We start from the raw sequence: 25,802 nt of genomic DNA on the forward strand, positions 1-25,802 counted from the left end.
GACTAACAGAACAGAAGGAGAAAAGGAAAGAGGGGGAGGGAGGAAGGAATACAAAGAACGAAAAGATCATGTAGGGAAGGAAGGAAGGGAGGGAGGGAGGGCGGGCGGCTTGAAAAAGGAAGAAGAGAAACTGGTAGAGAGGCATTAGGGGAAAAAAGAATTTTGAAAGTTGTGAGACAAACATCTGAGACTTAAGATTTGAGCTTGAGGACAAAGGAAAGGAATGGAGTCCTCTACTCAGGAGCAGAAACTGGTTGTAGCGTGTTGGTGATGAGAACCTATGGACCAGATAAACCTGCGAGACAAAGAAAGTGAGGATGGGAGGCTGGGGAGTTTCAGAAGGGCAACGTCCGCCACGTCGAAGACCGAAAGAGGGGCCATGTGAGGGTTTGAGTGCAAGAATCACAGAAGGGTCCAGTCCTCGGAGGACACAGAATGTGCAGTGGGTGAGGTGGATGGAGTCGGAAGGGTTGACAGAAATGGGTTCGTGTTGCAGGGTTGTTTCCACAGGAGCCCTACAGGAGACAGGACTGATGTAGGAAAGAGGTTAGCATTCAAGGCCGATGGTCAAGAAAGAAGTCTTGAGACGGCTCTGCTGGCAGGAGGCAGTTTTTATTAAAGAACAGGGATACGACCCTTGGGTAGAAAGGGCTGCTTGCTGGGGTCGTGACAGGAGGCTGACTTTCTGGGATGGCATTGGAGGAGGTCAAGCAAAAGGGAGGTTTTGCAAGAATGTGGCAGGAGGGCAGAGGACATTGAGGATACAGTTGGCTTTGCTCTTGTGAAGGGAAGGTGGTTTTTCCTGCTAGGAAGGCATGAGTTGAAAGATGGTGCGGAGCTTCCTGGAGGAATGTTACATTCCTCCTCTCACAGGTCCATCCCAGGGACTGCACGTTTGAAAAGAAACTCTGTCCTACGGACATTTCCTTCGGCCTCAGCCTCCCTCAGTGTCGTGGAGGGGAGGGAGATGTCAGGGCTTCAGGAAACGGAGATCCGGGCCTCTGGCAGGTCGCTAGGCTCTTGTTAAGCAGGCCTCTTCCTAAAGAATCACGAGGACTTTTACAAACCGAGGGAGACTCCGGTCTTGCCGGGTTTTGATCTCCATCTGTGGAGAACCTGTTTTTTCCTTTCCTCAGCTTGAGGGCAGTCAGAGCGCCTGAGGGATGTCCCCCGTATCACAGGTTGGGGGGCGGTGTGGTGTGCCAGCTCCTGCTTGGCGCTCAGCTAGCCTTCCCCTCCCTCCTCGTGTGCCCCTGACCAGTGCGGAGCCTTGCGTGGTTAAGGTTGTTGAAGGAGGACGGTCTCATCTTCTGTAGCTTCTTCCTGCTGAATAGGGGCGTAGAGCTGTCCCTCCGCGTGGGTCGTTCCTGGTCAGGTGGCAGAGGCCCAGCTGGGGGAGGCCTCTGCTGTCTGAGTTGTAAAAGGAAGAGGCCGCTGAGTGCAGGGGAGAGCCTCTCCTCCCTAAACCTCTTGCTGCTGCCAAACACACAGGCTGAGCGGGGCCCGTTTTGTGGGGCTGCTGCCAGTGTTGAGCCCAGCATTGGTCACGGTCCTGTGCGTCGAAGCGACGGGGGCGGTTCGGGTGCGGCACCCTCGGGGAATCCAGCAGGGGTAGGGCTGCTGCCCCTCGAGTCGATCCCAGGGTGGTCAAGGGGCCCTGGCAGTGCCGCTTTGTCCTGCATGTGTCATGCCCTGCAGGGTTGTCGGGGACTGCAGGGGACAGCGGGAGGAGGAGCAGCCCCTGCAGCAGACAGGGGAGACAACGGGAAGGCTGCTGTCCCGCCCAGTCCCAGGTGGCCCACTCTCCCCACACAATGGACTGTTGTGGGCCCAGGTGGTTGCCTCGTGTTCCAAGTGTCCGTCATCGGCAGGGCCCGGGCAGCCAACTCTGGGTGTGGTGGCCGACTCAGAGGGTCCTCTCGTCTTGTCCTCGGGGCTCCAGTGCCGTCCTCTGGTGGGCTGCCCAGAAGTCTTCTCTTTGGCCTACGGAGGTCAGGCGTAAGAGAGCCGTTCCTGCAGGCGTGTTTCCCTGTACGTTCACGCCGAATCCTCCTCCGGGCCCAAATCGGAGCAGCAAGTGAGGCCCCAGGGCCCGCCTCGCTTCCTTTGTCGGAGCACCCCAGGAGCCTCTGGTGCCTTGGGGTGGTGGGCACACTGTCCTTTGGTGCAGCTGTGGAGACAAGGGTAGAGTGGTGTGAGATAGCGAGTGGCGTGTGGCCTGGGCCTTACCAGAGGCCTGTGGGGTTTTGCGGGACGTGTCTTCTGAGGTGTTGAGGTAGAGGTTTCCCTGCAAGACCCATGCATGACCTGAAGAAAGGGGAATTTCCCGTGGGCCCCCTGGAGCTGAATGAAGGCTACACTGCCAGGGTCCCTCAGGCCCCTTCCCTGAGCGTCCTCCTCCATGACGGCGGGGTCCTCCTCCTGCTGGGCTGTCCCTTCCCCAGCCTCTCTGAGAGCCCTGGACGTGCCCTTCTCTGTGGGGGGAGCCTTTGCCCACATGAGTGTTGCAGGTGGCGTGGCAGAGACGACGTGCTCCCGACCCCCATGGGAAGTGAGTTCACACAGTCCACGGGCTGTGGGCAGGTGTTGGGCAAGGTGGGAGTAGGCAGGGTGGCCTTTCCCTGGTGGGTCTCCCCTGCCGACTGAGGGATCGAGGTGAGTCTCTAGAGTATGAAACTCACAAAGCAAAGTGTGCCATGAGGGGACCCACTACCTCCCACGAGGCATCTTGGAGGCTCGGGGGACTGGAGGTGTTGGTTAGATTGTATGGGAGTCGCCGGCGGACATGACTCAGCTGGAGACCGGGCCTGACTCCCCGCCCACAGGGATGCAGCGCTGGGAGGGGTGAGCTGTCCTGCTCCTGTGAGCCCGGGGGCCTTTCTTGTTTGCTCATTTCTCACGTGCCTGAAGTGGGAGATGAGGCCACCTCACCACTGTCTCTTCGCGACTAGTGTCGTCCGGGAGCAAGCCGTCTGCTGGCTTTTGCAGGGTGGGAGGGCAAGGTTTGGGTCATGCAGAGGGAGGGGCTCAATGGGGGGTGTGGAGCCCTTTGCCAGAAGGTCACTGTGCCTAGGCTGCCTGGGGTCCAGTCCCTCCAGGCAGCCAGGGCCCTTCCTCCAAGATCAGCAGCTCCTGGACGACAGCGCCCAACCACCACAGGGAGTTGCAGGGATCAGGTGGAGGTTCCCCGTGGGATGTTCTCAGGACTTCCTAGTGCCTGCAGGGACTGGGATCTTCCTCTCCTCTCCTCTTTGTGGTCAGAGGCTAGGGCAGCACCCCGGGTTTTGTGCTGTTTGCTGAGGTACCCACAACAGGGACGGGGCAATGATAGAAAAGGTGTATCCATGTTCACCGGCCCCTTTTCCTGCCCAACTCACCCCGTTCCCGAGTCCTCCTCTTCTTCTGCTTCCCTTGTCGTTTGCGCCAAGTCCACTGAAGGAAAGTTTCTTGAGAGCTAAGAGCAAGAGCAGAAGTGGGCATGAGCACAGACTCCCCGGCATCAGAGAACCAAGTGGGGACACCCAGGCCCAGACTCCCTTCCCGAGGCCTCTCCAGTCGGGTGATCCGTGCCCTGCCGATTCCCAGCCCTCCTCCCTGCTCTGCTGTCCGGGGCTGCTTCCCAGAGTCCGCGGTGAGGGGTCAGGGTGATGGTAGGAAAGGGGTGAGGAGAGCTTCCCAGGGATTTCATGCAGCAGTTCCCATGCAGAGCCCGAGTGCCTGCCAGAGACGAGGACCTCCGGGGTTGGCGTCCTCAAAGCAGGGAAAGGGGAAGAGCTGGGCGGAGGCACTTAGGGACAGAGGAGAGAGGAAGCCCAAGAGATGGAGGTGGAAGTGAATTACAGGCGCAGGGTGGCTCCTTCCATCGGAATCGCCTTCTGTGGAATCCTTCTTCGGGTTAGGGAGCAGCGAGGGTGCTGGGGTTGGCCCTGAGAGAGAACAAAGGGGAGTTAGTGCAGGTGACGACCCACGGCCTGCTGCTCTGGGGATGCTGGGCTCTGCCCTCAGTGGGGTGCGTCCCTAGCTCCGAGTCCTCCCTGGCCTTGGTCGTTTGATCTCCGCAGGGTACAGGGGGGTCTCTGGTTGCCCAACTGTTCTTCCCACCTCCGATTCTCTCCAAGACCCGGAAGCCTGGCTGTGTGATCCTTTCCCTCCTGGAGGCTGTCACTGTCCCTAAGACTGCCTCTGCGGGACGTTGTTTTCCTCTGTCCTTTTTCCTGTCCTTCCCTGCTCTCCTTCGTCCTCCTCCTCCTCCTCCACCTCCTCCCCTAGAGATGCTCCATGTCCTTCCCCCTGCCAAGCTCCACCAGTCCTATTGTTGTCCAGGAGGGGGCCACCAGGAAAGAGAGGAGATATCCTGGGTCCCCTGGAATCAATCCCCCGATCCGTCTGTGCTGGGAGCAGCTGTCATGGGTCTGGGATTGCTGGGGAAGTGCCGGGAGAGATGGCCCACCACGTCCCCACAGCCCATGTCTGCCCAGGGACTGGGATGACCTTCCCAGGGACGTGTTTCAGGGAATGCAACACCCTCTGTTTCCCTAAGTGTTACAGAGGTTGAATGGAGACAGGAGCATGGGAAATTGTGCAGGCGCCCTCAGCTGTTCAGGGCTGGAAAACGTCCAGCGGTGTGGTTACTGAAACACGGGATTCCTGCCAGTGCTCCTGCTGAGGCTTGCCAGGAATGGACGGGGTCGGGGTGTGTGTAGGGCCCTGGGCAGGCCTGAGGAATGTTTGCCGTTTGGGCATGCCTAGGGAGTGGGGAGCATGGCCAGGGCTGTGGGCCAGCGAGGTGGGTTTGTGAGAGGAACCATGACTCCCTGGCCCTGCTCCCAAGAGGCTCGTGCTATGCTTCAGCGCCAGCTAGTGAGAGGTAGAGTGGACCCGGGGCAGCAAGTGTGTGAAGCAGGTCCAGCAGCCCCTTCACACAGGCCCGGGGGACCGTGGCCCATGACAGGGGTTCTCCAGGGCAGCTGCATGGGGCCATCCCACCCTTGGGAACACGTCCCCAGGTCAGACTCGTCTGGGGTGTGAAGGCTGGCAGAAGCTCTGATTTACGGGAGCCTGTGTAGTGAACCCAGGGGAAGTACGCTTTCCCTTCTGCAGCTCTGGGCGTCCCCTTGAAGTACAGCAGCTTGGAGAGAACCAGGATGGTTTGGTAGTGGAGGTTATGAGGGAGAGAATTTAGACCTGTCTTATACCTCCTGGCTCAGACCAGAACGGAGTGTCGCGTAGTGTCTCTTGCCCAGGAGAGTGCGGTTGGGGCCGCCAAGTCCTGAGCATGACTAGGTCTGGGCCCGTGCCAAGAATGATGCAGAATCTCTTGTGCACCATTCCTGAGAGGCCATGAGCAAAGAGGCCAAGCTTTGATGTGTGGCAGTGGCCAAGGGAGGCACGAGCAGCTTTGATGGGAAAGATCCTTCAAGGAGCCACGCAAGGAGTCGAGTGGTGATGACAAAACCAGCCTACCCTAAAGGCCCGTGGACACCTCGTCTGTTCTTTTCATCCTGAGAACGTGACATGAGCAAATCATGCCTGTGCCAGAGCATCGCTTTCCTTGGTGGTTTTTGACCCACCTTCTTCCTTCTCTAGAGCGGCAGGGGCAACCCCATGTTGTTCCCCTCCTCGGTGCCATTCCCTACCTGAAGAGATTTCGTCCTCACTGAAGGAGTAGTCCTCGATGCTCTCTATCAGTAGATCTGCAAGAACTGAAAGAGGAGCAATGCCGTTAGGAGAGAAACCGCCTCACCCCTTCATCCCAGGTGCGTTGAGATGTCTCTGGGCCGTGCAGCATCTGCCTGACCTTTCTGCAGTGCTCTCAGAGGTTCACGGGGCTGGCGGAGCCGGAGCCCTTGGAGGAGACAGGGATTGGAGTTTCATGCCTTCTAATGAGACCAGGACGCTGCAGCAGTCACCTCAGTGTCAGTTCTGCATGCCCATGACCGCTGTCCCCTCCCAGCGCAAACATCAGAAACTCCAGTCGTTATGGGACTCTTGACGTGTGGCTAGTGGGAGTGAGCAACTGGACATTTTTGTTCCCTTGATGATTTCCGTGTACTGCGCTGAGATAATAAATGACTGTGTATGATGGATCCTAGACAGACTCTTTCCTGGATCACTCAGCACTAGACACAAACCAGGAGCGAGAGAGGAGGCCTGCTCTCCTGTGTATTGCTCAGGCATCAGTGGCTGGCTTGACAGGGATGTTGATCAAGGGAAGACGTTCCTGGGCTCACACACACCCACCAGGTGCTGCTGGAGGTCTTTGGACCCGAAGAGATTAAGGTGAAGCCCCAGTTCCTAGAATAAATGGGGAGCGGATTCTGTGCTGCACTGATCTAAAGCATACAATGTGATGCTCTCGGGACAGAGGAGCTGCTAGGATAGATAAGGGAACCATCAAGGAACACAGCGAACCACGACGTTTCTGAATATGAAGAAGTCGGTGGTGGGTCTCTAGAAACTGACCTTCCAATACCTTGGATGATTCCCCCGAGCCAACAGGAGGGTGCTGGCATACAAATAGGCAGGGGCACCTGGGAGCGGAAGAGAAATGCCCAAGGAAATGCGCTCATGTTGGCATCACGATGCTTCCCAAGAGGACCGCCCAGGAAAAGCATCCTCTTCTGAAACAGTGAACAGAGTGAAAAGGCAGCCCACAGATTGGAGACACCCTTGGCAATCCTTATTTCAGAAAAGGTGTGTTCACTGACAAAAAGGAAGAACAACAAAGAAAACCAACCAAACAAAAGAAGACCGGGATTTCACCAAATGAAAGAATCGAGAAAAAGACTGGAATAGTCTGTGCTGCAAAGGGAACGAATGACTCGGCCAGTCAGACAGACATCGTACGAAAAGATGCTCAACGTAAGGCATCGTGAGGGCAATGCGAATCCAAAGGATGCTGAGCTGTGGCATTGTCAGTTAGGGTGGCGAGGACCCAAACCAGGAATTCAAACCCAGGACCCATGTTGGAAGGAGGCAGAAAATTAGAGACTTTGTATGCAATTCATGGAATGCAGACTGGTGCAACTACCCTGGAAAAGCCCGTTGAGTGTCCTCGGAGAGCAGCGAAATGTACTCCCGTGGATTCCGCGCATGCGAGTGAGAAAAAGAGATGTTGGAAAATCAGATTCTGTTCCAATACATGTTTCTCATGAGAGAAAGTCTTGTTGTCTGCCAAAGAACCCTGAAACCCTGATTTGGCTCTGTTTCCATTCCCAGGCACTGAACTCCCTTGAGTTGTCTCTTAGCCCAAACCTTCCGAATCTAACAAGGCCCTCTTGCATGGACAGATGGCCAGCGAAATGGGTGATGATTGTTCTGTCACCCCTGTTGAGGTTTGAGGTTCTCTTTGGCCACCTTGCGATGCACAGATAATCCTTCGTTCCTGCATGGAGGGGGCCCAGGTGCCCCCAGTGATGCTCAGTCCCTGAAGACCACCTCATTCCCCTTGTATAGGACACCTTTTGGACCCACCTCCAAGATCCCCAGCAAGGACCAGTGGTGGGTGTGGGATTTCCCTGGGAGAAGGCCAGTTGCATTCTCAGACATAGTATCTGCAGGGAAATGGTAGATCTCCATGGACAAACACGGAGTGAATTGGCCCCATCTGTTCCCTGGCCACTACCCCTTTGTGCAGGTCATCCCCGAATGGGCTATTGTACGCGGCTGCCCCGGAAGCCACCTGCAGAAGGGAGGAAGTGTGTCCCCGCACTCAGTGTTTTCGATGAGGTTGGGAAGACGCATCGTGGGGCCTCTGATGCAGAGATGTGTGTTTGTGAGTGCAGTGTCAAGAGGGAGGTGCTGTGACCATTCTTGCCCGAGACCTAGCTTGGCGGGAGAGCCCCATGAACACTGACTCAGTAACAGGGATTGGAAAAGACACACTTGTGTCTTTGGGGCACAGTCTAGCCCTTCCTAGTTAGCGACGGGATTTGTTTTCTGGGGGGATTGATGTGTATTTGCAAGGAAAGAACACCTCTTTCAATTGTAGGTGTTGAAGAGTTTTCCCATGAATGGACGTTCATGACGTGACAGTGATGGGAAACATCCCTGAGAACGCGGACACCATTAATTGCCATTTTGAGGGGACCAGACACGTTCGAGAGCACAGCATTCATCCACCTGACACACACACACCAACCCTGCGAATCACAGCACATGGATTCCCATGGAAACAGACCTTGTGCTCAGCACCCGATCCTACAGCACCTAAGAGCAGCACGGTAGCTTCCAGGGCCAGGGTTACGAGGCCTCGGGTCTCGGTCCGGAACATGACCCTTAGTCTCGTTGCAACAGGATCTGGATTCTGGGTAGCTCTCAAGATGGAGCCTGCAAGGAGGCCCCACCTTGCCCATTGTCCAGGTTGCTCAAAAGCAATGAGTGACTCTAGAGGACAGCATACTTACCATGCTCCTTTTCCAGCAGGGCCACCTGTGATTTCAGAAAAGAAAACATGATGAACATCAAGTCCTGCCTCGTCCTGTGTGCACAGCTCTTTTGGTCTCTTGGTGATGGGCAGGGTCATGGGCAGTGATATGGAATCCACCTAGAGGTCGCAGGCCCTCGGTCCATTGGTGGCACGGCAGTGTCAGTAGCACCCGTGAAAAAGCTAAGGACCCTGTGGACTGTAACTGAACCTGCTGTTTCCTTTAGGGTCTTTGAAATGGGGTGTCCCTGGTTAAGAGTCGCTCCCTCAAGAATCTCCTCACCAAGGACATTGTACGTGCTGAGGTGTTCGGATCTTATTGCGAGTATCAGGGACATAAGGGATGCTGTACCTCACCTGAAGGAAGGCTAACTTACCACCTTGGTGAAAAATGGGACCTCTCCTTCTGTGCTGTCCACGTCAAGGTCATCGAACAGACTATCGAGGGGATCTAGGTGGATACACACAGAGAGTGTCGGGACCCCGATGGGACTCTTTGGGAATCGCTCGGGGAGCTTTGCTTGGCGTGCACGTGTGGACAAGTGTGTGGAAGTGGGGAGCTCATCAGTATGGACTGAGCTGCAGTGGGCCCTTCCTGGATGGAGGATGAAAGGTCCTGGAGAGGAGCAGGGATGTGAATAGAAACTCTGGCTCCTGTTGGAGCTACAGGGCCTAGGTTGGCTGTGAAATAGTCCATCTCCAAGGCACACCTACTGCCTGCCCCCAAACCTGCACCACCTAAGAGCAGCGCAGTAGTTTCTGGGGACAGGGCCATGAGGCCACGGGTCTTTCCCCAGAAAATCCCTTTCTGTTACTCCGACCCTTCTTCTCAGTCCCGCCGGACCTGGAATCAGGGTGGTTCTCGTCGTGGAGCCTGTGAGGAAGCCCTGACCTTTGCCCTTTTCCAGGTTGTTGCAAACAAGTGAGTGACTCTAGAGTACAGAATACTTACCGCCATCCCCTTCCAGCAGGGACACCTGGGATTTCAGAAAAGAAAACAGTATGAACATCAAATCAGGCTTTGTCCTGTTTGCATGGCTCTTTTGTTCCCTGGGGGATGGGAGGAAGCCCGATGCAGAAGTGTGCTAGAGGCCCATGAGCCACAAAGTGTGACAAGAGCAAAATGAGTCCTCTGCAGATGCGCCCAGTCTTCCTAGAGGTCCCACGTTCCAGGTCCCACTGGACAAAATAAGTGGTAAGGAGGAATAGCTGCTACCCGTACCAAAGCTCCCTGCCCTCCAGATGGTAGGAGATCCTGCTGTGGTTGTCCCAGCCCCCCTGCAATGCCTTCGGGGTTAGGTAGCATTTGGTAACAGATTCTCTCTCAAACTTCTCCCTACCCTGTCAATGGGGCATGCTGAGATTTTTTTTATGTGACCTTGATTTAAAAAGCCAGAAGAGTTTTGTGTCTCCCCCAAAGAAAGGCCAGCGTACCACTCTGGTGTAAAACGGGGCGTCTTCCTCATTCTTTCCTGTTGAACGCTCACCCGCCTGTCCATCCAGCCAAGCTAGGGAGAGATCCACAGAATGGTCAGTCCACTGGTGGGGCTTGGCAGGAAGAGCTCAGGGAGTTTCGCTTTGGGTGGGCGTGCCCGGGAGTGTATGGCGTGGGTATGGACTGAGCAAGCTGCTGCTGCATCGAGAGAGGTCAGGGCAAGGAGCAGGAATGGAGGGAGAAATATTGACTCTGAACTTGAGCTACAGGGAGTGGAATCAGGGTGACCTCTTCAAGCAGAAAGGGTAAACACTAAGAGACATGTTCCATACTGACAGGCAAGTTCCTCCAACCAGCGCCTGTGTCATGGTCATGGTCAAGACCGTTTCTTGGCCGCTCCCACCTATCTCTCACCTCTACTAGGAGATTGTATTTCTGCAGAAGAACACTGTGTGGCAGGGTTGCATTCAATGCAAGCACAAGTACCCTAGAGGTTTTCTATTTGTCCCTGAGTCATGCAGGGTCAGGAAAACCAAAGACCCAGGATTTCTATGTACTGACATCTGACCATTCCAACAGAGTCCCCATCCGCAAAGTGCTGATTCTTCCCAGTCTTTCCTTTCCTGTGGCATGTGGGTGTGTCCTTGGAGTCCGCGGGACCCAGTTTCCCAGGACCCAGCTCCCCCAGTCAGGATCCGGCAAGTTCACGAGAGAGCGGAGGCCAGGCGAGAGGGGCACTCTAACCTGGCCATGTAGCAGATTGTCAGGAAGTCGGATCGGGCCCCGAGCTAATGATGAAGCTTTCCTGGCCATTGCCATTTCCCAGTGAGCCTTCCCTCTATGTGCATTCAAGATGGGAGCATTTTTGTAAGGCTGGTGGTGATGTTTGGGTCGACTAAAGTAGCTTCTGATTCCTTTGTGTTTTGACCCTGTCTGAGAAACTTCCCGAGCTAGGACAGATGTGGGCCCCTTCCTTTCTCCCCGTCCCTGTCTGAGGAGACGGAATCCTGAGCAACCCTCCAGGTGGAGCTGTGGTCAGCGAGGAATGTGGTGTCCTAGCGGGGTGTGTGCAGCAGGAATGAAGGAGGTTTGGCTTTGAAACTTTGACCCGTGCCCTCAAGTCCATTCAGTGGGAGATGTCTTCTGGTGAAACGCACGCAGTCCACACACCCACATGCCCGGTCCCGTCGCATCGACCCACGCGAAAGCGAGCCCCAACCCTCCGACGCACCAAGCACACCGCCCGAATGACCTACTGGTTTGCAGGGACTGTAGCACAGGGTCCTGGGTTTCTGCAGGACACTCCGTTTGTTCAGTCCGCCCCAGCCTCTGTTCCCGGGAGGAACTCAGAAGGGGGGAAGCTCTCCAGACCAAAGGAGGAGAGAAAACCCTACCTTGTTGAGTTAGATCTGTCCCCCTAAGGGGAATGATGGGGGTATAAGCATATGGGGTGTATCCAGTCGCCGCCTCCTGCAGTTGGAGAAAGGGAAACCCAGTGAGGATCCCCGCACCCTGTGCACACCGTGTGCACACATCTCTGTGCCCTTGGTGTGTGTCGTAAGCAAGCTAGATGCGATGCGGTCATTGAGTCTATGATCCAGAGGAGGAGGAAATGACCTCCCGAAAATGACCCCCTTGTCCTTGGCTCCAGCATGTTATGTCAAAATTCCCCCATCCATTTTCGTCAGCAACTCATTCCAAAGCCATTTCCCATAGACAGAACGACCTGGTGGGAAATGCTCACGACCATCCATTGCCTAAGCAATGGTGGTGCCCGTCTCAATCTGCTGTCCGTTAATGGTATAAACTCACGGCAGGCTCTCAGCACCAAGGACATGGTCTCTCCCCTCTGGCATGTCCATGCTCAGACACTTTCATGGAAAGAGAAATCAAACACTGGCTGTCCCTCAGAAGCACAAAATGACTTTAGCGAGGTGACTGAGCGGCTCAGACATTGAAGCTTCTGCCTTCAGCTCAGGACCTGATCCTAGGATCCTGGGATGGAGGCCCACATTGGGCACCCTGCTCGAAAGGGGAGCCCGCTTCTTCCTCTCCCTCTGCTACTCCCCCTGCTTGCGCTTTCGTGCACTCTCTGTCTGTCTATCTGTCTCTCTCTCCCCTTCTCTGTCTTTCTGTCTTTCAAATAAAATCTTGAACAATGAGTTTACCTGAGGGAGAGTCAGAGTTTCCTCCTCGGCCCTCAAAGTGGGTAGTAGCTCTTCCATCAGGTCATCGTGGAGAGCTAGGAGGATACAGAGGCACCATGAGGACACTGGTGAGGCTGCTCAGGAAGTAGGCGTGGAGTTTGGATGGATGAGGACAGGAGGGGTGTGTGCACGTGTGGGGGCTCGTAGGAGGAACAGGCCGCACTGCTGCCAGGCCTTGTCCTGGTGCAGAGGGGAAGGGACGGGAGAGGAGCAGGGAGGAAACGCGAAGAGGGTTCTTGTCTTTCTAGCTAAAGTGAGCCCGATCAAAGCCAAATAGCCAGTCCAGGACATGGGAAGCCTAACCTGGCTTCTGTGTGAAGACCGAGTCCCATAACCTCTCCTGACTGACGTGCCACTAAGGTGTCCCACGCTGCTGCTTTGGACATCAGCTCTGGGCCCAAGATCCCCACCTGCTGCGACTATATGCATCACGTCTGTGTAAGATCTTGCACAGCATAAAAAGCAGCCTCGCTTGCCAGGCTGCATTCAACCCTCAGGAAAGGAGCCTAGTAGTTTGCTTCACTCATCCTTTGTCTTCAGAAAATGCCATGTGCAACACTTGAGAGCACGGACATCGTAGCTTCCGTAAACAGCCGGCACCGTCGATGAGTGTGATAGATTCCTTCCACTGTTCTTGAGCTGTCCCATGTGTGTGTGTGTGTGTGTGTTTCCCCTGAAGACAGTGGCTGTCTGAACCCTCCCAGGTGTTCTGACCAGTGGGAAGTTGCTTACACAGAGGAGTCTGGGAGTGTGTGCTGATCGGCTGTAGGCCTGCTTTGCAGGAGATTTTCTCCGGGGATGTGGGTCCAAAGCTTCCACCCAAGCTTCACCTTGATTTCCTATTGGCCAGTGGTGTTTGAGTGTGTGCTTAGAGAATTTGAACGTTCCTGAGGCTTAGGGAAATCTTATCAAGTACAGTCAGTTCCCTCCGTGATGCTTTTCTGCCATTGGTCAGTCGTGTGTACACACTGAGACTGGCTATGACCGATGTTGCCCTGTACTGTCCTCCACGGGTCCACACGCTTTCCAGCCATGTTGGCTTGAGCATGAGGATGTGGCTTTTCTCTGTGCACTTGACTCCAGGGACCAGCCTGTAATCTTTAAGGTGGGCTTCTAAGCTTGCCCTGGCTTCTGTGTCCATGGAAGCCACTGTGTCATGTTGGGTCCTGTCGGGGACCATCATAGAATCTAGGTATTTGGCTGTGTGCACAGATGCTGATGGCCCTTTGCTAGCTAGCACCCATGGTACATCATGACGCCCTGGCTGAGGGACTAACAGAGGTGGGTAGGCCAGAGCAACTTTCAGATTGGAACCTGAGCTCCAATCATGGCTTTCCAAGTAGGAGGTCAAGGGTTTGGACCCTTCATCTCCGCACCATGCCCGTCCCAGGAAATCAGAGGGAAATGTCCTCCAGGTACAGCTGTGGGGAGTAGGGGAAGGAGTATGTAAAGTGTGCCAGGGTGATGAGAGTATTTTGGAAGAGGGACACTGTGATTGTGATGGAAGTGTGAGAAAGATCTCCTGGTAAAGGCACACAATCATGTTCACAAGCATAACGCATGGGGACACACACACACACACACACCCACGCACACACCCACGCACACAGGGCCTTCATCCCACGTGCACACAGATCACCCCTTCCCTATGTACAAGTTCTTCCAGGCCCTGTTTGACGTGGTGACCGTGCCTCACCGGACAGTCTCGGTCAGTATCCCCCAACCCCCGTTCCTTGTTGGAACCCAGAATCAGGGGGCAGGCTTCTTTGTACTCTAGATTTCCTCCCAGAGCCCGATGGTCTTAAATACGTACAGCTGTCCTTGCTCCCAGCGTCTACCTGCGATTGGGGAAAAGGAAACACAGTGAGGATCCCAGCATCCTGTCCTCTGTTGGGCCAGCTCTTTGGTTTGGGGAGGACTTCAGGCAGTTAATTGGATGAGGTACCGTGGTTGAGTCCATGTCCTCCCATCTGAGTTCAAGAGGACCATTTGAATGATGCTGGAGCATCATTCAATCTCCGAAGTCCATTCTGATCAACAGGCAGAACGTTCTCTTTCAAGGAGAAACCTTTTCTGCTGAAGAAGGTGTTTGATCCCATGGAGTTTGTAACTGAGGCTGTCCTGTGTCCTCACCCTTTTTGCGTCCACTGTGTGTAAGAGGTCAGACCCAGCATTCCTCCACGAGGGGAGACTGCTGCCCCCTTCCCCTGGGAGGTAAAGTGCCAGATGTTCATCAAACTCCACTGATGGTGAAATCAAGGAAGCACCATTTCTGTCTCTGAGAAATCAGAGAGGCGAGCTTACCTCAGGGAGAGTTGGGGGACCTACCTTTGTCCAGCTCCTAGGAAGGTCCTTGGACTGGTCCTCCACAGGGTCTAGGAGAACAGAGAGGAGCTGTCAGGACATTGGCTGCGCTACTCAGGAATGAATTGGGGAGATAAGTCTGCTGGATGTGGATGCGGGGCCAGAGGGAATGGACGTGAAGGGTGACCTAGCAAGGCCTGACTTGCCAGTGGGCCAACAGTGGTGGACTCAGAAACACAGAGGAGGGGAGCAGGATGGAAAAGGGAAATGGGGCCTTGGCTTTCTAATGGAGGGGATGTCATCAGTGGGAACTCTCAGTGTCTGTCTGGGAAACACTCAAGGCACCCTGGGTTTCAGGGCGCAGTCCCCTGAGCCCTCCTGCCCACTGTGAAGCCAAGCCAGCTTGCCACTTCTTCTCTGGTCATGGGGCCTGTTCAGCTGTCTCCCCTGCACCTCTGCTGTGTGACCCTATCGTTCCTCTATCGTGCCTTGGAGTAGTGGGTTTTTCGGTGATGGAATCTAAGTACTGGGGACGGGTTGTATTTGTTCGTACGTGTCCGTTCAGTGACACTGCTGACATCCGTGATGCTTTGTAGACCGCACTGCCATCTACGGGGAAAACGTTGCCATCCTATCTCATGGCACCTCTGTACCTGTGACGACATGACCGTCCCACCCCGTTTCCTCCCTGCACCATCCCTTCCACTTTCTGGGTCTACGAATGTCCCTACTGGAGTGTCCTCAAAGCCTGGGATCGTGTAATGTACCTCTTTCCTTGTGTGCTTGCTTTCAAAATGTGTGTTAAGTTTCCAGGTTCTATCTGTTTCGTAAAATATTGGAAACCTTAGTTTCTTCTTATGCCTGAATTGCACTCTATGATGTGTATGGATGCCACTGAATGTGTTCTTTCCTCCCGTGATGGATTTGGGGGCAGTGCCTCTCTGGGGCTATTGGGAACCCAACTGTGTGAGACATTAGTGCGCAGATTTCTGTGTTTCCAGAATGAGAAGACGTCACCGAATGCATTGGCCCCATTTGTAGAACGGTAACCACGTGGAATGTATTGGGTACTTGAGTTCCCCAAATGTGGTGAGGTTGTTCTGTTCCTTTGAAGATACGTAGCACACCCATGTAAGATGTGGCTAATGGGCGGAAGTGAAGGGGGGACATCGTGAAACCTCCTGTCGTATTCTGTTCCATTTTTCTGTTTTGCGTTCCTGGCAAAAAACAGTCTCTTCCTTCCTACACATCTAAGAACCATGTTTCCTGGGGAGACCTATAGGGACCTGTGTGTTCCAGAAAGACCTAAGATCCATCCCTTCAGCTAGTAGACACTTTTTTCCTGTGCCCCTTGGATCCAGTTGGAATGAGGATCTCATCGTGACTTGTGGACTTAAAAGGGGATGGACGGACGGCATAGAGGGAAATGGCTACCAGTGAAATCAGAGGACAATGTGTCTCAGCAGTTTTAAAAGCTTCGGTTATGTCTGTGCTAGTGAACGACAGAATGCGTCTCCAATCGCCGTAATGAGTCAATCCCCAAGGTACCTTCCTCGGGGTCCTCAATGGTGAAGACCTCATTGTGGAGGGAGAACCGGACTCTCTTCTTGTGGTGGTGTCGTGGAGGGGGCGGCGTGGGTGGGGGCGTCTCCACATCCTCCAGGAGACACTCCCCACAGATTTCTGGGAGACACACAGAAATAGAGAACAGTGTCGGCACCTTGTCGTCAGGAGCCCACAGGGGGATTGGAAGTCCTTTCCTTCTAGTTCATCCGTCTCCTGCCCCTACTCGCCAGCTGCCCAGCAGGCATTCCTCCCTCCAGGTGGGACTTAGGAAGGAGTCACCATGTACTGTGCTCTGAATTCCGCCCCCTCCCACACCCACAGGTTCTGTGGGCAACGGCTTGTATGGAGCAGAGACAGGACAGAAAAGCATGCTACAGAGTGCCATGAGCATGCGTGATAGCCTCGGTCACATCCACTGAGCAGCCACACCTACCCGAGAGTGTTCCCCAGAACCCTCTGTGCCCTGTTTCCCTGCCCTCGGGCCTAGACGTTAGTGTGCCACCACGGTGTCCCAAGTGATTGAGTCCAAGGAGTGCCTGGGACCTAGGGGAGGACTGGATGCTTCCCAGCCGTTCGGCAGGTGTTGAGGAAGGGACCACCTAGGGACTCAGCTAGACAGCTGGCTGTGGGTGAAGCCACAGTGGAGGATAGTGGAGGGCCCTGAAATATAGGGTGCCGAAGGGACCGTCCAGAGTTGCCACCCTAATGAAGGATGGATCTGGGACAGGAAAGTCGTCGTTTCCCTGTGGCTGGAGATCCCTGAGCCCCTGATACCAACCCACAGCCCCTGCTAAAAGGTCCTGAAGCCCTGAACCAAGAGCTGCCCTCACAGTCTCAAATCCCTCTGTGCCAGGGTTTCTGTAGGGGAGAGCCAGGGCCACGAGACCAGCCTCAGTGCTCACTCACTTCTGTGTTTGGTGCCCTGACATCAACTAAGTGGTGGTTTCTGCCCAGCGGGGCCCTAGTGAAGGACCAGGAACGGGTAGCTTGAGCCACGTTCCCTCACCTCTCTGCAAGGTCAGCCCAGTCGCCCAAGGCCGTCCTGAAGGCCAGTTGAAGCCCAGGCTCCTGGGGTTCTGCTTGGCTCCCAAGCTGATTCAAACTCCCAACAGTCGCATAGGACCTGGCTGAGAACTCGCTTGCCTTGAGCTCGCCAGTCCCGAGGAGCAGTCGATGGGTACAAACGGACATGTAGGTGGCCATGTGGGCTGGGAGTGGTTGGTTTCAGGAAGGAGACGGATGATGCTGAGTGGCCCGCTCTTGCCGTGCAGACTGCTCTGAGGAGGCTGGATGGAAGTGAGGCTACCCTGGCTGGCGTGAGTCCCTCCCTGCTCTCTCATTCTTCGCCAGCATCCCCTGTCTACTCTCAGGTCTCTTGATCCCCTCTGGAGACTGTAGGTTTAGCAGACAGTCTCCTGTCTCCCTCCCTAGGCCGGGCCTGGAGAACCCAGCCCAGCAGTACCTTTGAGAGCAGCAGACAGTCCACTGTGCAGCTGCTGTGTGTTCTGTCCACCCACCCGGTGGCACAGCCCATTCTCATGCACTCCCAGGCATCAAGCAGACGGCCCGGGAAACCCTGCACATCAACCCATGAGACCACCCCGCTATCCTCCAGTGTCTCTCCTAAGAACAGCTGCATTTCGACCTCTGACCTTTCCTCTCCGATTTTGTCATGTCCATTGGGAAGAGGAGACCGGCAATTCGTTCCCCTCAAATGTGGTGCCTGGGTCGCACCAAGATTCTCCTGATGCAGGGACAGCAGTGTGGCGTGTGACCTGTGTGTTGTCCCTGTAGGACTGTGTTCGAAATGGGCATTCAAAAAGAGTACGGTTTTCTGAACATCGAAGTGCTTTAAGGAAGGCAGCTTCCCCACGAAATCCCAATGAAATCACCCAGACAAACGAACAAACACAGGCATCCAACCAGGAGGGGGAATCAGAGGGGAAAAGCCAAAGAGAAGAAGCCGATCTCTGTGAAAGGGAGGCAGCCAGCTCCAGAGAATAGAATTGAGAAAATCGATAGGCACATACCTATACAACAGCAGTTAAGGTTCCCCATCGTGGGGACTGTTAGTCCTGTTCACCCAACCGCCAGGGGCTCGGCTCACAGAGTGACAGTTGAAATGGAACGTTGGATGCGTGTCATCAGGTCACCGTGGCGATGGCTCATGACAGAACTCTGAGGGTGTCATGGAGGGAAAGGGGTGGGAGGGGGGTCGATGGATGATGGGCAATTAAGGCACTTGTTGTGGTCAGCTCTGAGTGGTGGAGAGAAGTGATGAGTCCCTGAGTTGTACTGCAGAATGCAATGCTGCGCTGTACATTAACTACCTGCATTTTTGGACATTAAAAAAAGGATACTCCTGAGGGCACCTAGGAGACTGAAATGTTCATTTTCCTATCTGCTACTCTGGAAAACTCCTATTTATACGAGATTGTTTCACAAAGTTTCTCCAGGAGTTCTTGGGTGGCTCAGTGGGTTAAGTATTGGCCATCGGCTCAGGTCCTGCTCTTGGAGTCCGGGATCAATCCTAGCATCAGGCTCCCTGCTCATATGGCTCATATGTATAGATGAGAATGAGTTAGGAGTAGGTTAACTAAGTTTCTTAGGCATTAATGCTGCAATCAAGGTGTTGCTTGGGACTCCTTATCTAAGGCTTGGTTGGGTTCCCATCTGTACATATGTGGCAGAATTTATTTCTGGACAGCCGTAGGAGTCACAGTAGCTTGTTTCTTCTTTGAGGTCAGAAGAAGGGTCTCTGATATCTTACGTTCCTTAAAAGACTCACATGTGGGACGCCTGGGTGGCTCAGTTGGTTAAGTTTCTGCCTTTGGCTCAGGTCAGAATCCCGGGGTCCTGAGATCAAGTCCCATGTTGGGCTCCTTGCCCCTCACCCTGCTTGTGTGCTCATGCGCTCTCTTTCTCTCTCTCTCTCTCTCTCTCTCTCTCTCAAATAAATAAAATATTTAAGATAAATTAATAAAAGACTCACATGATTAGGTCAGGCCCACCCAAGTAACTCTTCCCTTTAGACCAAAGTCAACTGATTAAAGGATTTCATTTATACGTCCAAAATCTGTTTTGTTGTAGAATGTATCACAATCACAGGGACTTAAGTCTCTTCCATTTAAGAGGAGTTTATGTCACGTTGTTGGATCCATTGCAGGTCATCATCTTAGATTCTGCCTGTATAATTAGTGTGAGTTTATCCATTCTGTTTTCCAAGGTAGTTTTGGTTATTCTTGGCCATTCAAGTTTCTATGTAAGTCTGAGAGTAAAGTTATCAGTTTCCACAAAAATATCTGCTAAGATTTTAATTCTGATTGTCTTGAATCTATAGGCCAATTTGTGGAGAAATGAGATATTTTTGTAATATTAAGTTGTCCAAGCCATGAATATAGTATATTCATTTACTTAGGTATTCTTTGTGTTTTGTTTTCTCAATAATACCTTATACATTTCTGGAAAATAGTCTTGTTTTTCCTAGTAATCAATTTTTAGTGTATGACATGAACATTGATTAGCTGTTTGTTTTGATAACCTGGGAATGATATGTCTCTCTTCTTGCTATATTTTCCACAGTGGTCATTTTATAAATGGGTGGTATAAAAGCTATGAACTTTATAAGACAGTCAGTTCAGTTATGGCAAGAAAATATTGGGTATCTCCCTAGATTTATTGTAATCCATAAAAAGAAGAATGAAGAAATCTGGTATACAGTGAAATGGATATACACACTAATGTGCTGTAATTATGTAATACGATAAATACAGCTACATTGGCAATCGTTACAGTATATAAGCCTATCAGAGTTATACAATGTTACATGCCAAATATATTCATCTGAAAAAATAAAAGTGACTTAGGAAAAATAACAATAATGGAATTTAATATATAAATTGACATTGTAAGTTTACTGTTTATAAAAAAGGGTTTCCTAAAAAAAAAAAAAAAGAAAGAAAGAAAAAGGTTTTCTACATGGAACAGTAACCAAACATTTTGGACACTCCGTCCTACGGGAGTTATGTTCAGAATTATTAAATAGCATTTTCCCTGAAGACGACTGTAGCTCTTTATGTGAACATAGTCCCAGCAGTCCTTTCCTGTGTGTTCACTGACTCCTTTAACTACATTTTAAAAAGATTTTTATTCCTTTGACAGAGAGAGAGAACACATACACACAGGGGGAGAGGAAGAAGCAGACTCCCCACTGAGCAGGGAGCCTGACATGGGGCTCGATCCCACGACCCTGAAATCATGACCGGAGCCAAAGGCAAACACTTAACCAACTGGTGCCCCTTAACTCCATATTTTAGAAGTGTGCATAGTTATGCTCTTGGCCCAGGCTCATGAATGATACTATGTTATCAGTGAAACCTGCCCTAATAGCAGGAATAGAACTTTTCTCCCTTCTGTAATCTCACTCTACTTTGCACCTGTTTTACTGTAGTAGGATTTCATGCTACATGGTAGTTGGATGCTTCATGCTTGTGTCTGTCAGATTATATGCTCCTTGAGAACAGTGATATGGTTTTATTGGTTTTCAGATTCTCAAGGTAGCAGAGTTCTTTATGGCATGTAGGCACATGGGATGGGATGCCGGTAATTTATCACACTGGTGAGGAATGTCTGCCATGCTTTCTCCTCCAACCAAGTACAAAGGTAGGCATGCCAGAACACATCTTCTGATTGTGAATAGTGAACTCCGTAACAGTTCTTCGACAGCTTTTCCATGTCTTCCCATTGTGATTACTTAAATTTGAACACAAATGTGCTGTTTCAGGGATCCTTATCATTTGCGGATGTGACTGTGGGCTTTACCCAGGAGGAGTGGCAGCATCTGGACCCTGCTCAGAGGACCCTGTACAGGGAGGTGATGCTGGAGAACTATAGCCACCTTGTCTCAGTGGGTAAGGATTGTTTCTCGTGTAGACTCCTAGTACGCACTTCCATTCTTGGTTTGACACCTGTAGAAGCTTTGTTGAGTTTAATGATATTTAAGTTTGAGATTCCAAGTATTAAGCAGAAGGATTGTTGAATCACTGTAAAGAATGAAGTGTTGTAATTGGCCCCTGAAGCTTCATCTTCTGTCTTCTTCAAGGGCCCTGAAGCCCATGAGCCTCGCCGAATTCCCATGTCATTTCCCAATTACAGCGTGTTGCATCCCTAAACCAGAAGTGATCCTGAAGTTGGAGCAAGGAGAGCAGCCATGGATGCTAGAGGAAGAGTCCCCAAGTCAGAGCTACCCAGGTGAGTCAGTATGTATTAAACAGATGGACACTAGGTGACATGGTATGAATTGTTTTTATTCTCAGGTACTTGCTTATATGTTCGTTTTCACATTTAACAAATACTGGGTACCTGCTGTGCCTCACTCAAGTTTTAGGTGCTGAAACACATGATCAAACTGAATTTGTTCCTGACCTCATGGAGCTTACATTCTGATAGGGAAAGAAAAGACATAAACACACATACACATACTATACACATAATATGTCATAATATACATAATAGGTACACACATACACATACTATATACATAGTATGTCAACAAAATAGCAAGGAAGTTATAAATTGAAATAATGAAATGTAATACTTGAGAAAAGGAAGGCATTCAGGAAGGCATTTGGATGATATCAACTTGAATGAAATGATTATAAAATGCACAGGTTTACATGGGAATAAGAATAAGCATTTGGTTGTATGAGCAGAGGTGATATAGGGAAGACCCCAGGTTGGAGATACTTACTTGGAAATTATCAACTTATGGTAGTATTTAAAGTTTTTATAAAATTAGTATTTGAAGCTAAGGGATCAGGTAACCACCTCTCAGAAGTAAGAATGAACAAATTTGAGAGGTCTGAATGAAAGCTGTCCCCTGGGACACTAATGTTTAGAAGTCATGAAAATGAGAAGAAGAGAAGGAACAGTCTGGAGAGAAGGTGGAAACAGAGAATGTGGTGTCCTGTAGCTGAGTTAAGATGGTTTTCATAGACAAAATGAACTTCTTGAAGAAAAATGTATAAAGTCAGCGTTTTCTGCCTTTGTCTGCAAATCATCCAGAAGCACTAAGGGAAGTGAGCAAGACAAGCTTCATTCTATGACATTAGTGGATATCTGAAATCCCAAATCAGTGCAAGTGTACCTGCAGCAGAGCTGATGATGGATCAAGGAACGTGTGTGTGTTAGCAGGTGGGTAGAAAACAAAAGCATTTCTGATGCGCACGGGGTCTGGCAGTGCGCTTCTCATGAACAGAGCACATCCACACCTAAAACTTCCATGAACAACGGTGCCATGAACTAGATAGCTGAGCTCCCTTGGAGACAGTTTCGTTCTGCAAAGGAGACGTACTGAAGTGTAGAAGCACAAACCACACTTTTCAGTAGCCCTGTTTCCATGATGGTGCAAGAGAGACTGTACATGAGGGAAAACCACCTCATAGACACTAAATGTGCAGAAATAATCTTACATGCCATCTTAGCGGGTACTCCTCTGACATAGAATTTGATGCAAAAACTTACTTGACAACGGTTGATCGGGATTTGCAGACCTTCTACAAAAGTGAGGGAAGCATGGGGGACGGTAAGGCTGGTTAGGAGGAGGGGATTGCTCAGGGGGGTGGTTACCTCGTTGACTGTAGCTTTGTAATTAGCACATCTGATTGTTCAGACTAGCAGGATATGTTCCGAGTCTCAGTGTGAACCACTTTGTGCCAGAGCAGCTGGTCAGAAAGGTGGAAGGGAAAAGGATGTGGTCTTTTGTCTTGTTCCTCTCTCTCAGATGAAACTGTTCTGTCGAGTTTTAACTACCTTTCTTTCCTGGATTGCATCAGACAGTTGGCCTAGGCAGATGCTGGGGAAGTCGGAGCCTCCATGGGCCCAGTTCGGCCTCTGGGCTTGTTTCTGTGAAATGAGCCCAACACTTGGTTTTCCTCAATTTGGAGCTGCAGCAATGCCAGCCCCAGTGAGCTGGCTCTGTGATGACCAAGAGAGTAAGCTGTTGTGGAGACTGTTCCAACGAGGAAGGAAGGCACATCCTTGTTGATCTGTAAACTGAGACCAACACATGTGCTGAACACTTGTTCATAATGCATTACCCCTCTAGCCTAAGGGATGACTCTGTTCCATCTCTCAAGTAAACCTTTTGCAGTGTGGTCTTCCTTGAAAAGCTCTCATCCTTTTAGCCCAAGTAATGGAAAAGGAACCAGCACAAATGCATGCAAAACGATTATGAGAAAAAAGGGGTGAAAAGTATTGGGAAGAAAGCTAGTTGGTGATAGAATTGTCATCTGATCAAAGTAGTCATAAAGTAGGTAAATTATGTGACCAAATATTAAATCATGAGTTTCCAAAGGGTGTACTAATTGAATTAATTATCTCTGTGATACAGGTATTTAAGAAGGATATTAATAAGGGAATAGCAAACCCATGGCAAGGTGTCAAACTGAGAAAGGAGAACAGAAAATATAATTACAGTAAAGAAAGCAAATTGGAAGAACTACAAGGATGAATACATACTGGCAAAAATCTCTTCAGGGCCCGCCCGGGTGGCTCAGTCATTAAGTGTCTGCCTTCGGCTCAGGTTATGATACCAGGGTCCTGGGATGATCATCGCTAGCTTCTATTTTAATGCTCTTATTTGGAGCAAGTTCTTAGTTGAACTACCATCTTGCTAATTTTTTAAATTGAAATACTTCTTTTTATGAGATGACTACAGATTCCAGTGCACTTTTAAGAAACGATATATGCAAGTCCTGGCAACAGTTCACCCAGTTTTCACTAATGGTAACATTTTGCAAAACTGTTGTATAAATATCATATCCAGAAAAAATATATATATCATATCCAGGATATTGACATTGATAAAGTTTTGGGGCCTAAGAAAGATCTCTCCAGTTTTTCTTCTCTTCATTTGTTTGCATACATTTAGTACAGTACAACTTTGTCACTTGTGTATCTTTTGCGTATCTGCCCCATAGTCAAAATAATCTATAGTTCCATTATCATAAGGACCTCTACTGTTGGCCCTTTTATAACCACAGCCTCTTCACTCCTGTGCGCTTTGCCACTGTCAGTTCAAATGTTACATAGATTTGTATGTATGTCACTTTGGGATTAGTTTCCTTCCCTCGACATAACACCTTGAATATTCATCTAAGTTATTGTATCAATGGTTCATTCCTTTTAGTTGCCCATTAGTGTTCCATTTTATTTATTTATTTATTTATTACAGAGTTTATTTTTAAGAGTCATGTATTAAAACAGGGAGATAATTTTAACCTTATTAGCTAAATGATGTCTTGAGCAAATGTATTAATTCATGTACTTAGAACAAAAGTATTGAGGAAGAAACAAACTCTTCTTTTTTTTAAACAAAATTACTTGTTAGAGTAACATTTTTTAAATGAGATAAAATTCTTTCAATAAGCATAAGGAAATTTTGATCTAGGTATACTATATACCTTTTTGGTACTAATGGAAATGAAGTAATGGTAAAAATACTTTGTAAATGTGTGCATCTATGTTTTTTGAAAACTGAAGAAGCAGTCTGACATCTGGATAGTTTTCGTGGGCTAGTTGTAGGAAATTTATGGAAAATAAGAATCGGCACACCAAAAAGTCTGATGCATTTTTGCATATCTAGTTTCTGTTCACTATGATCAGGATTATAGATAATACTGTAAAATACACTCACGTGCTGGTTATTAAGGCTATTTGGATTCTTTTTAATACTGAAAAGGTCACACAGATTGTGATTACTGTGTAGTGTCCAAGAACTAAGGTTTGCCATCTGTTACTCAAATACAGGAAAAAGTTAAGATAATCTAGTGATATGAGTGGTTTTGGCATTTCTGTTTTTTGGAGTCATCTATTAATTATAGTCTTTAAAGACCAATACCAAATTGCAGTGTTTATATTTTTCTTATAAAATGTGAAGATATTGGTTGAGAACTAAAGCTTATGTAATGGAAGTCTGGCTTTTAGTCAGTTAGTTTTACAAGATTATTTGGATATTTAAGTGGGAACACCATGTTTTATCTTGAGATATTAAGTTATATGAGATTTTGATAGTTTTAAGCTGTAATTTTCCTAAAAGTTGATATATAGAAATTCATTATTATGGAACTTCATCAGGGAACTGATTTAATATGTATTCCTTAAATATTTGCTTTAAATATTTTTCAGGTCCTCTGCTTTCCTGTACAACTCAGTTCTTGTCTTTCTGCTGTGAAGTGATTTTTCCCATTTAAAATTTTGCTTTTTCAAGCTACAATATATAAGTTGTTTCTGTAACATAATTCCTTTTCACACCCTCCCTCCCCCACCCCAAGAACTGGTGTTGCCAGGTTGGATAGATGTCTTTAAAATTGCATATTGGGCTTAATAGGGTCTGATTAGTTTTAATCTACTTTATTTATTGATATTTTTACTGAGAAGTTTATTATGCCAAATGATTAATATGATCAGGCATACTATTTCAGTGTAGATAGGATCTAACTTTGTGTTTAGGGCCTCTATTTTTTGTGTAAGAATCATCTTGCCAATTTAAAACTCATGTCTGTTGAAAGTAGATTGTTTGACAAGCATCACTTTATAGAATTTGTTCGGGTCTGAGTGGTAGGTCATGAAGAGAATGGTGCCCTTTTGGATAAACAGATAATATGTGTGTAAATTCTGTCTCTTATATGAAGTGAGGAAGCATGTATGTAGGTGAGATTTTTATCCAAATATTCAGTCTTTACCTGTTTTGTTTGCCTAATAGTATTTAAAAGATGTGAGTTGTTATGAGCTCCTTTCCCTTGTTTTCATTTCTGTCCCTCCCATCTAACTGTTGGTATTTTTGTTTTTCTGTATGTTGACCTTT

General features: G+C 49.9%; 3 protein-coding genes across 15 annotated transcripts in view; 1 reads left to right on the forward strand and 2 right to left on the reverse strand.

Moving 5' to 3' along the window:
- The window catches only part of LOC309859794 (zinc finger protein 37A-like), a 44,310-nt gene that overhangs the window by 4,122 nt on the left and 14,386 nt on the right, over positions 1-25,802 (forward strand). For 2 of the 13 annotated variants that reach the window (XR_014308901.1, XR_014308904.1), the window contains exons 2-5: positions 20,485-20,599; positions 20,721-20,847; positions 21,092-21,191; positions 22,001-22,129. Coding sequence is in view for 5 of the 13 variants with exons in the window: in XM_082720905.1 (XP_082577031.1) it covers positions 20,534-20,599; positions 20,721-20,847; positions 21,092-21,191; positions 22,001-22,058 (351 nt within the window). In the remaining 8 variants the exon portion in view is untranslated. Of the gene's footprint in view, positions 1-20,484; positions 20,600-20,720; positions 20,848-21,038; positions 21,192-22,000; positions 22,537-23,327; positions 23,369-25,802 lie in introns of those variants that run through there. The other 11 variants (XR_014308903.1, XM_082720904.1, XR_014308902.1 and 8 more) reach the window with 10 other exon arrangements.
- Positions 644-8,431, reverse strand: LOC309859790 (uncharacterized protein). The gene is made up of 5 exons (XM_082720898.1): positions 8,406-8,431; positions 5,637-5,702; positions 3,841-3,926; positions 3,378-3,454; positions 644-2,170 (listed from the first exon to the last, which is right to left on the reverse strand). The coding sequence occupies exons 3-5, from the start codon at positions 3,861-3,863 to the stop codon at positions 1,686-1,688; spliced, it is 585 nt and encodes a 194-aa protein (XP_082577024.1). The 5' UTR covers positions 3,864-3,926; positions 5,637-5,702; positions 8,406-8,431; the 3' UTR covers positions 644-1,685.
- On the reverse strand, positions 10,811-18,114 carry LOC309859789 (uncharacterized protein). Its single transcript, XM_082720897.1, has 6 exons — positions 17,968-18,114; positions 15,920-16,054; positions 14,372-14,442; positions 13,881-13,905; positions 12,029-12,102; positions 10,811-11,330 (listed from the first exon to the last, which is right to left on the reverse strand). Exons 1-6 carry the CDS (start codon positions 17,993-17,995, stop codon positions 10,977-10,979), a joined length of 687 nt encoding a protein of 228 aa, XP_082577023.1. The 5' UTR covers positions 17,996-18,114; the 3' UTR covers positions 10,811-10,976.

This window comes from Mustela nivalis (genome assembly GCF_964662115.1).
Source record: "Mustela nivalis genome assembly, chromosome: 2".
In the NCBI taxonomy this organism is placed as follows: Eukaryota; Metazoa; Chordata; class Mammalia; order Carnivora; family Mustelidae; genus Mustela; species Mustela nivalis.

Excerpts from the sequence above, each read along its gene's own strand:
- LOC309859789 (XM_082720897.1), bottom strand. The coding sequence starts at position 17,995 with ATGGGGAACCTTAACTGCTGTTGTATAG. Across the intron at positions 14,443-15,919 it reads CATTGAGGACCCCGAGGAAG|ACCCTGTGGAGGACCAGTCC; the intron begins GTACCTTGGGGA and ends CTGTTCTCCTAG. Across the intron at positions 11,331-12,028 it reads AAACTCTGACTCTCCCTCAG|GAGGCGGCGACTGGATACAC; the intron begins GTAAACTCATTG and ends CTCCAACTGCAG.
- LOC309859790 (XM_082720898.1), bottom strand. The coding sequence starts at position 3,863 with ATGGAAGGAGCCACCCTGCGCCT. Across the intron at positions 3,455-3,840 it reads GAAGGAGCCACCCTGCGCCT|CTCTCAAGAAACTTTCCTTC; the intron begins GTAATTCACTTC and ends TCTTGCTCTTAG. Across the intron at positions 2,171-3,377 it reads GAGGAGGACTCGGGAACGGG|CTGCACCAAAGGACAGTGTG; the intron begins GTGAGTTGGGCA and ends TTGTCTCCACAG.